Source organism: Equus quagga, chromosome 15, assembly GCF_021613505.1.
Source record: "Equus quagga isolate Etosha38 chromosome 15, UCLA_HA_Equagga_1.0, whole genome shotgun sequence".
NCBI lineage: Eukaryota > Metazoa > Chordata > Mammalia > Perissodactyla > Equidae > Equus > Equus quagga.
Genome location: NC_060281.1, coordinates 91,650,927 through 91,661,662, shown reverse-complemented (window position 1 = coordinate 91,661,662; position 10,736 = coordinate 91,650,927). Strand labels below are relative to the sequence as shown.

The 10,736-nt window shown below is 57.5% G+C and overlaps 1 protein-coding gene across 2 annotated transcripts; it reads right to left on the bottom strand.

Moving 5' to 3' along the window:
* Positions 1-370: 370 nt before the first annotated feature.
* Positions 371-1,202, bottom strand: MIF (macrophage migration inhibitory factor). Of its 2 annotated transcripts, none has more exons than XM_046640798.1 (3): positions 943-1,202; positions 656-828; positions 371-562 (listed from the first exon to the last, which is right to left on the bottom strand). In XM_046640798.1, exons 1-3 carry the CDS (start codon positions 1,090-1,092, stop codon positions 496-498), a joined length of 390 nt encoding a protein of 129 aa, XP_046496754.1. In that variant the 5' UTR covers positions 1,093-1,202; the 3' UTR covers positions 371-495. The 2 variants fall into 2 exon arrangements, with proteins under 2 accessions (XP_046496754.1, XP_046496755.1); XM_046640799.1 differs by having other exon boundaries at positions 985-1,194.
* Between the last annotated feature and the right edge of the window lie 9,534 nt (positions 1,203-10,736).

The following is a 10,736-nucleotide window of genomic DNA, read 5'->3' as shown; positions in this document are numbered from 1 at the left end:
CAGGGCAACCTCTGCCCCTCTGGAAGATGAAGGAAGATGGGGCTGAAAGGTCCAGGCCCAGCTGACCCTCTGACCCCGCATGCCAATCAGACAGGGATCCCAACCCCTACCCTCTTCCCTGCCAGCCCTCAACCACGTGGTGGCCCTGCCCCTGCGGTAGGGACAGATTCGGCTCCAGGCTCCGCCCAGTGCAGTCCTTAGCGTGGCCTGGGAGGCTGATTTGAGTTGATTCCTGGGGTGCTTCTGGGGACGCAGAGGAAAGGCTAGGCAAAAGGCACCCGAACGGCAGATTCTGACGGGGCCCCCCTTCCAGTCACTGTCCCGACCCTGCACCTATTCCTCCGCAAGCCAAGGAAGCCCGAGTCAGCCATGATGTCCACACCGTTTATTTCTCCCGACCGGGAGGTGGGGGTCGCTGGAGGTCGCTGGAGGTCGGGCGGGCAGAATACGGCGGGCGGCGGGGCTTGGTGCAGGCGGGTCGGGCCCGCACGGCCCTCAGGCGAAGGTGGAGCCGTTCCAGCCCACGTTGGCCGCGTTCATGTCGTAGTAGTTGATGTAAATCCTGCGAGGGATGGAAGCCAAGCGGGCTCAGCGGGCTGCACGGTCGCTGGCCGCGGACTGCGCGCGCCCCCCGCCCCGCCGCGCCCCCACGCACCTGTCCGGGCTGACGCGCAGGCGCTCGGCCAGCAGGCCGCACAGCAGCTTGCTGTAGGAGCGGTTCTGTGCACCGCCAATCTTCCCGATGCTGTGCAGGCTGCACAGGGCGCACGGCTCGCTCGAGCCGCCGAAAGTCATGAGCTGGTCCGGGACCACGTGCACCGCGATGTACTGCGGGGGAAGGGCGCGGTCAGCCGGTCCCAGCGACCTCGCCGGGCCCCGGGCGCCCCCCGTCCCTTCCCCGCGTCCCGGAGTCGCCTCCCCGCGTCCACGGCCCCGGCCCACCTCTTCGGCCAGCACCCCCCTTCCTGTTCCCTCCCGGCCAACCTGGGCTGGCTTGCCCGTGGCCTGCACCAGCTGCTGGGTGAGCTCGGAGAGGAGCCCGTCCGGCACGGAGGCGCGGGGCACGTTGGTGTTGACCACGAACATCGGCATGATGGCGGAGGGACGCCGGGCACTGTGCACAGGAACCGACTGAAACGCGCGCCGCAGCAGACCAGGAACCTGAGCTACGTGACCGCGGCCGGGCACCGCCCGCCGGCGGCAGAGGCCCCGCCTCCCGTGACGTCACCGCCGGCGGAGGCCCGGCTCCGTGAGGCTGCGGCTCGGTCTCGCGTGGTGACGTCACCGCCGGCGGAGGTCACCCCGCGTGGCGGGACTCCGGGGGGCTGGGCGATGGCTTCCCGGCCCCGCGCACTGTCTCAAAGCTGTTCTCCACGTGGCGGCCAGAAACCTGCCTGTCCTTTTCTTTGTCAGTCCTTTCATTTAGTCACCAGTAGTTACTCAGCGACGTCTGTGTGCCGGGAGCTGGGGATGCTGCGGTTAAAGGGACAGGTGACACCTTGCCTTCCGGGAGCTCACGGCCAGCCAAATAGATGAAGTCTCAGCTCATTCCACCACACGCACTGGGCCCTTCTGTGTCCTTAGTCTCTGGGGCCACATGTCCCTAACGGCTACAGTCGTGGCCTTGTTTGTGTGTGTGTGTGTGAGTGTGAGATGGGGAGAGGTAGTCATTGCTACGGGTGAGAGGGGAGTTGCCACAGCAGAATCACTGTCCAGGTTCCTTTTCCGCACCCGCTCTTCGGGGTGGGTGAGGATGCTGCCAGGCACCCAGGGGAGGGGCAGGGAGTAGGAGAGGAGGCCCAGACAGAGCTCTGTGGGCCAAAGGCGGTCAGCAACTGTGTCTCAGAGCCCACCCCTAGAACCTCCATGCCTTGGGCAACTTCTTTGCAGGTCTGGGAAACTTGAGCTCCTCAGGGAGGCCCCACCGGAGTCAGGTCTTCTAGGGTTGCCCTCTCACCGAGCCCTGGGTGAGTTCTTTGTCTCTTCCACAGATGATAAGCTTGGTGGCATCTAGTGAGTGCCAGGCATATGCGAGACATGAACAGAATGAATGAATGAGTGAATGAAGAGAGGCATGACACGCAGGAAGGGGACATGGCAGCAGATGGACTGGGAGCTGGATTGGGGCCCTGGCTGTGCCGAGGGCCAGGCCTGAGCCTGCAGGCCCTGACATCGCTGGGTGTAAGGGCCTGTGGCTGAATGGCCGCCCCCACTCCCTGGTCAGAGTGCTGTGCTAGAGAACATTCTCCTAGGCGCTGGAGGGGTCATGGTGCATTTGGCTGAGTCCTCAGAGCTCTCCAGGAAGGTCCTGTCCTTGGTCTCTGGCAGGTCTGATCCAGTTAAGGTGGCACAGCACACACTGGCCTTGGCAATGGCCATGTGATACAGCGAGGACTCTCATGCCTGTGGGACCAGCCAGCCTCCGGTCAGGAGGTCCCATGGCCCAGTAGTGCAAATAGCCTGTAAGTGTGGGTTCCTCCGGCTGGGCCTCAGGCTGCTCCCCTCCTCGCTCTTAAACCGCACGCTCTTACCTCTGCCAGGGCTCCCTTACCGCTGATGCACTGATGCACTCCGGGCCATGGCTCCTGCTCAGGGTTCTCCTCTGAGCCCCAGCAGCCGACTCAGCACTTCCTGCTCTCTACGTCCACATCCAAGGGCATGGTTTTCCTCCCACATCTAGTTGCCTGCCAGTGAAACATATCTTCCTCCATTGTCCCCCTTGTCCTCACTTCTCTCCGCCCCCCTTGGTGTAAGTTAGCTGGCATCACCTTTGGCCTGGCTGGCTGCTGTGACAGCTGCTGTGGTGGCCTGCTCCTCCCGGGAGGACTCTACCTCCCTGCCACCTGGCAGCGGGTCTGGCTGTGTGACTTGCCCCGTGAAATGTGAACGGAAGTGACATGAGTGACTCTAGGCAGAAGATTCAACAGCCAGGGCCTGGTTCGCAGTCTCGGAGAAGGCGCAAATGGGTGACGAGATGGAGCCTTGCCAGCGAACACCCGCGATGCGCATGTCGCTGAGCCACTGGGATTTTCAGGTTGTTGCTGTAGCAGAGGGGAGCCTTCCCTGATCGGCACAGCCTCGGAGCCATGTACCGTGTCCTCTTACCCTTCCTAGGGCAGTCAGTGCCGTCTTAGAAAGGCATCCGAGGACGTGATCTGATTCCCAGTCCCGCCTCATGGACACTTGGCTAACCTCTCTGAGCCTCAGTTTCCCCACCTGTAATTTGGGATGATAGTAGTGGCCACTTTACAGAGGGGTGTTGGGAGGACCAAATGGTCTAAAGACTGCTGCTAGGCCCCCTGATGCTAGCGGTAGTGCTATGACAGTGCCCTGGGTGACATGGTCTCCGCCCTACGTCTGGCACCACCCTCCCTGGCTTTCTGGATCTTGTGTACTGCCCTTCAGGGCCCTGCTCCTGGCTCCTGGGCCGGTCGTTGGTCCTGAAATGCAGTTTGCCTGCGCTTTCCCTCATCTGACTTGGGCTCAGTTGCTTGGGAAAGCCCCAGAGCTCCTGGCCTGGTCAGGTCTTGTAATGTGCCCAGCACCTGTCCTGTCCTTCGAGGCTGTCACCATATTTGTATCTGTGAGGTGATGCTTCCTTTCCGGTGGTAACTCCATGAGGTTGGGGACTGCCTCTTTTTGGTCATTGCTGTACGTGTACCTCCTGACCCATTACCTTGGTGAGAGGCAGAGGACCTCCAAAGATGTCCACGCCCTAATCCTTGGAACCTTTGAATTACAAGGCAAAAGACACTTCATGGATGTAATTAGGGTTACGCACCTTAAAATAGGGAGATTATCGTGGATTATCCGGATGGGTCCAATGTAATCACATGAGCCCTTAAAAGCAGAGAATTTTCCCCAGCTAGAGTCAGAGAGATGCGGCAGGAGGGGAAGTCAGAGAGACTTGAAGCAGGAGAAGGCCTCGGTGCGCCATCACTGGCTTTGATGATGAAGAGGGCAGGGCACTCAGTCATACAACCGCAAGGAACTGAATTCTGCCGACAAGCTGAATGAACTTGGAAGTGGGTTCTTCCCCAGTTGACCTCGAGACACCCTGACTTTGGCCGTGTGAGACCTGAAGCAGAAGACCCAGTCACTTCCTGCTGGACTTCTGACCCACAGAAACTGTGAGATAATAAATGTGTGTTGTGTTAAGCTGCTAAATTTGTGGTAATTTGTTCTAAGAGCAATAGAAAAGTAACGCCCCTGGCATCAATAGGCGCTCAGTAATTATCCGCCGAGCAACAGGACACAGGCACTGGGAGGCGTCGGCAGACACGGCTGCCGGCCTGCCTGGGAGCCTCTCCCGTCCTCCTCTCGGACAGACTCCCAGCTCTGTTCAGTTAGAATGTTCACAGTCCCGGAGCCCCTGGCAACCAGGAGTGGCCCCGTGAGGCTCCTGCAGTGTCCAGGGTTTATCGGGCAGCAGCTGCTTTCCTGATGGAGGCGCACTCTACCCCCCTCCTCTTGCCCCGCCTGGAACTTGGACACGACCCCCAGGTGTGCAGCAGCTGTTAGGCAGCTGGGAGCTGGAAAAACACAGGCAGAGGAGCGGAGAGTGGCAGCCCCGAGGAGCCTGGGGCTCTGCCTGCTCTGCCCAGTGTCTTCTGCTGCCTTCCTGTTACAGGAGAAAAAGAAGCCTCTGCTGAAAGCACCATTTGTCAGGGTCTCCGACATTCGCAGCCCCAGTGCAACCCCTGGCTGGTGCAGAGGACTTCTTGAGGGCCGTGGGTGAGGGCTGTCGGGCAGAGAAGGGGGATGGAAGGAAACCTCACAATGTCGGGAAACACCAGCTGGAGGAGGAGGGGTACGGCCCACATGAGCACCCAGTAGGCAGCCTTGAGCAGCCAGCCTCCCTGCCCTTGCCGGTTGAACGTCTCCGTGGATGGGATCCAAGTCCCCCACACTGCAGGGAGGGTGTGGGGGAGGAGGGAGGCCCGCCAGCTCCCTCAAAGGGGCTACCTGCCCTGCACCAGCCTCACTGTCCTCGGCATCCCTCCCCTAGTCATGCTTGGTGCATCACTCCCACAGCAACAACCCAGCCAGCCCTGAGCCCCCGACTGTCTGGGCATGCACCAGTCCCCAAGCCCTTGTTCACTGAATGTGGTAAAAGTCCAGCAAAGACACCCCCATCCTCCTCCACTCATAGTAGAAGAAGACCTGGAGGGTCATCATCCCTGCTGGTGACCCCCCACCCAGCCGTACCCAAAGATACAGGAATGCAAAGAGGGGTGTCTGCCAGGAGTCTGCCCACTGCAAAGGAAGGGCCTGGGCTCGGCGGGAGCCAGTGGTCACGGCCAGCTCTCTCCACAGGACCTAAGACATGGTTCAGAGCAGGGTGATCTGGGTTGAGTTGCTCAAACTCTGTGAGCCTCACTTTCATAATTTCAAAAGGAAGGTGGTAATTCCTTTCCCGTGGACTCGTGTGAAGATTAAATGAGATTTAAGGACAAGTGCAAAGTTCCTGGCATACAGCAGGTGCTCAGTAAATGCTCCCTGATCTTACTGCATTGTAACCAAGCACCCTGGAGCAGGAAATGGACTAACAGGCTTGAACTCCAACAGTGGGCATTAGGCAGAGTGGTCGACTGTGCTTTCCTTCTCTGCTGGCCAGGTCCTGTCCCCACCCAGCCCTCCCCTTGCCAGATCCCATCAAGGCTGAGGGCCAGCTGCTCAGGAGCCCCCAGGGCACGTGCCTGCTCCAGCTGCTGCACAGGAGGTGACAATGGTGCAGCCTAGCTCAGACTAACACCCACGAGCAGCTCACAGTAACTTGTCCCAAAGGTGGTGTACTGGGCTCCTGAGAAACCCTCACCTCCTGGAGCACTGAGGAGGCATAAGCATGCACCTTAGGGGGGCACCTCAGAGAGTGTGGGGACACAGGTCATTGGAGTGAGCGGGATGAGACCATTGGAGGGTCTGGCTCCCATGATTACAGGATAAATTCCCCAGCCTGGCCTTCAGGGCCCCCACCTCGGCTCAGAGCCCCTCTCCACCACTGCAGTCCAGGTGGACTCTGGGCTTCCCTTCTGACACCTCCCCTCTGCCCAGGGCTTTCCCATGTCCACTGAGCAGCACCCACGGCCCCCACGAAGCCTTCCTTGCACTTCCAGCTGGAAACCCACCCATCTCTAGGCTTCCTCAACCTGGGCCTACGTGGACATGTTTCCATGGTCTGCCTCCAAAGAAAGGGGTGTGTGTGAGTGTGTGTATGTGTGCATGTGTGTGCACATCAGGGCCTGGAGGCCCGTCTCTTTCCTCTCTGTGTCCACACTGCTCCTGGCTCTCGGCCTCCCTCCCTGGCTGCCTGAAGCCAGACAGGGCTGAGTAGGCAAAAAATTGGCCTCTGCCCCTGGAATGTCGCTCCACCGCTGGGGCAATGGGGAGGGACCTGGGCTCCCCTGCAGCATCCTTGTCTCTCTCTGGGTGTCTGGTTCTCCCTAAGCTCTGGCGATTCCCTGCTGCCTGCAGAATGAAGCCAGGGAACGGGCAGGACACGACCTCATCTCGCGCAGGCTCTGTGACAAGGGCCAGGGTGGGGGCTCCCCACCTGCCTCTGCAGAGCCTGAGTCATGGCCTCTGTCCTCTATGGCCCGCCGCCCGTCCTGGCCCCACCCTCAGAGAGCACCGGCTCAAGCCCTGCTCCACTACGAGTCCACAGTGTCACCCTGGATCCTCGGCCCCTGGGCCTCCCCGACCCAGGGCAGGGGTAGCAAAAATGAGGTCAGGTAGCAAAAGAGCCAGGGCAGGGGAGGCAGTGTGGTGCGGTGGTCACGACACCAGCTTCAAGCCTGGCCCTGCCACCTAGTGGTGAGACTTGGGACAAGCCATTGCCCTCATGTTCCTCTGCTTCTGTGTAAAACGGGGATATTGAAAGTACTTATTTCATGGGGCCCTTGTTAGGATTAAAGGGGCCAACGCTTGTGAAGCACTCAGAACAGTCCTGATATGCAGAGACCCTTCCACAGATGTCAGCTCTGGATGGTGGTGCTGACGGTGCTGCTGCGAGACTGTTTCACTCTCTGCGAGGTGAGGGTCCTGGGTGCCGCCTGAGGACAGGGAGTGGGGCCCTAAAAGAATATGTGTAAATGGAGGGAATCAGTGAATGACTCAGCTGAGGCACAGAGAGGGCGACCTGTGTCCCAGCAAGAGGGAAGCAGAGTCTCAAAGCGTTCGAGAGGGGAGCGGATGAGAGAAAATGTGGGGGAACGGACTGTAGCCCTTTGGAAGCCACACCTGTGACCCTCGTGCACAGTACATGCACCCTGGCCACCATGCAGCTGCCTGACCACTGTTTGCTGGCTGGTGGGAGAGGCTGGGCCCCTGGCTCTGGGCCCTGGGAAGCTGAGACACACAGCCCAGGTAACCAGCAAGCAAGCGAGGGAGGGGTGCTGGCCAGGAGAGGGAGGCAGCCAAGCGCTCTGGGAGGTGGGGAGAGGCCACACTGGGTCTGGAGCCTGGGCAGGTGGGCCAGGACCAGGGAGCTTTTGGCTATGGGGGGAGAGCATTTCAGGGGGATTTGGGGTCTGATAGAGACCAGCAGACAGGACACGAAGGGGTTGGCTGGGGGCCCAGGCTGCTGGGACCCCTCCATTAAGAGTGGTCTGGGGACCGGAGGTCAGGCACTCACTCGCCGGGCAGGCCTTGGTGTCTCCACAGTCAATGAGGAGGCAGGGCGGGCTCTCGGGGAGCAGGGGCAGGGAGGCCCGTGGAGCAGCCCGGGAACCAGGCAGCTGGCCAGCAGCAGGGGCCAGGCCCGCGGCCGCCCAGGAGCTCCCTGGGGAGGCAGAGGAGAGGCCGGGCCAGATGCCTCCTTGCCAGAGCCATCCCTCCTAGCCCTCCGCCCCTGCCCCCACCCTGGCTCCTGTTCTGCCCCTGCCCCCCATTCCCCTGCCCACCTGCCCAGTGGTTCTTCTTAACGCGTTCTGGGTCAGGATGTCCGCCCAGCAAGGACCCAAGAGAGGGCCAGGGGAGCAGGGAGCTTCTCCTCTATCAGGTGCAGCACCATTTGCCCAGGGGCCTAGGCCCAGCCTCTCCCTGTCTTGAGATAACCATGTTCTGAGGCTGGTGCTCTCCCTCCAACCCCTCCATCAGCCCACCCTCACTCAATGCAGCCTTCGCTCTGTCCCTATCCTAGCTCTGCTCCTTGTCCTGGTGGCGTCTCAAAAGGCAATCCACACTCAAGCGGGAAGAGCTAATAACAGCCTAAACCCAAACTGGGAGATTTCAGGCTGTGGGGCTTGAAAAACCATCTGAGGACAGAAAGACTTACTGGTGGCCCCAAACCCTCCATGCAGGTGGTGTTGGTTGCCCGAGCCTGACCTGTCCCATCAGGATCCCCAGGGCCGGGAAGATGGCTGAGGTCATGGCCACACCTCCTGGGAACCCCTCGAGGCGCTCTCTACAGGTACTGGGGCTGCAGGTTCATGCTCACACCTGGAGAACAGAGACAGGTCGGCCACCAGGCCGGATCCCCTGTGATGCCCAGGCCATCTCCCCCACCTCTCTTGGCACGGTCTCTCTGTCTGCAGGGTCCTATCCTGAGTCTCCATCTCCTTGCCCAGCTGAGGGGTTCCTTGGGCAACAAGGACTTGCAACGCCCACCCCACACGCCCAGAGTGTGGGAGGCCTCACCAGGGCCAATTCTGGCTGGGAGAATGGTGAGTGTGACACAGCCCAAGGGTTGGGCCTGGGCTGGGGCCGTCTCTGCAGCCCATGCTGCAGAGACATCCATGGGACCAGGGAACATAGTGTGTCTAATGCAGTCCCAGACCTGGGACACCGTCTGACACCCGCCCTGCTCACAGTCTGTACACCATGGGAATTCGAGGGACGCCTGCCAATGGATCCTTTCTCATGAATCTTCACTGGAGGCCAGCAGCGGCCAGGGTGGTGATTGGAACCCAAGGTTCAGCTGGGGAGGCTGGTCAGCAGAGGCAGTGATGGCGCAGAGGGCACAGAGAAGCCAGGCTCCAAGAGTGCTGACGCCTGCTTTCCAGAATGCTCCACAGTTACTGGACACACAGGGGCTTTGTCCTCATCCTTCAATGCTCCTGCCTCCAATGGCTCCAGCTTTAAAAAGAACTCCAGCTAAGCCTGCCCTTGGGAAGCCAGCTCAGGTCACTTCTCCTTGAGACCTCTCCTGACCCCCACTCAGAGACTCCTTTCTCCCCAGAAAGCCCACCGCCCACCATGCCCACTCATTTGGCACTTACTGCCTCCTACTAAAGGTCAGTCAAATTCTTTATTACACAACAAAGGTCAGCTGATGTTCTGACCTAGGTGCCCAGGTAATTCAAGGGCGGGAAGATGGCCTTTTGAACAAACGGTGCTAGTATGACTGGATATCCATCAAAAATAAACAAATAAAACTCAACCCTATCTCATACCTTGCATAAAAATCAACTCAAAATCAATCATCCACGGGGCTGGCCCCGTGGCCGAGTGGTTAAGTCTGTGTGCTCCACTGCAGGTGGCCCAGTGTTTCGTTGCTTCGAATCCTGGGCACGGACATGGCACTGCTCATCAAACCACGCTGAGGCAGCGTCCCACATGCTACAACTAGAAGGACCCACAACGAAGAATATACAACTATGTACTGAGGGGCTTTGGGGAGAAAAAGGAAAAAATAAAATCTTAAAAAAAAAAAAAATCAATCATCCACATCAGTGTAAAAGCTAAAACTATCAAACGTCTAGAAGAAAATCTGTGCAATGTTGGGATAGGCAAAGACGTCTTGGGACACAGAGCATGAATCATAAAAGATACTATTGGTAACTTGGACTTTATCAAAATAAAAATGTCTGCTCTTAGACACTATTAAGAACACAAAAAAGCTACAGACTGCAAGCAAAATGTGCAATACACAGATCTGACAAAGTACTGGCACCTAGAATGTACGAAGAATTTCTATAAGTCAAAAATAAGACAAACAACCCAACAAAAAATGACAGACACTAGAAGAAAAGCTAGAAGACCACGGGTTTGGTAATGACTTTTTAGATATGACACCAAAGGCACAATCCATGAAAGAAAAAATTGATATGCTGGACTTCATTTAAATTAAATATTTCTGCTCTGTGAAAGACGTGGTCAAGAGAATGAAAAGACAAGCCACAGACTGGGAGAAAATATTTCCAAAAGACCTATGTGATAAAGGATTCTTATCCAAAATATACAAGGAACTCTTAAAACTCAACAATAAGAAAACAAACAACTCAATTTTTTAAAACGGGCCAAAGACCTGAATAGAGACACCTCACCAAAGAAGACATACAGTTGGCAAACAGGCATGTGAAAAGATGCTCCACATTATGTCTCCTCAGGGAAATGCAAATGAAAATAACAACGAGATGCCACTACACACTGATTAGAATGGCCAAAATCTGGAACACTGACATCACCAAATGTTGCTGAGGATGTGGAGCAACAGGAACTCTCATTTGTTGCTGTTGGGAATGCAAAATGGCACAGCTACTTTGGAAGACAGTTTGGCAGTTTCTTACACACAAAACATACACTTACCATGTGATCCAGCAATCCTGCTCCTTGGTATTTACCCAAAGGAGTTGAAAACTTCTGTCCACACGAAAACCTGCACATGGATATTACAGCAGCTTTATTCATAATAGCCAAGACTTGGAAGCAACCAGGATGTCCTTCAGTAGGTGAAAGGATAAACTGTGATCCATCCAGCCAATGGAATACTATTTAGCACTAAAAAGAAATGAGCT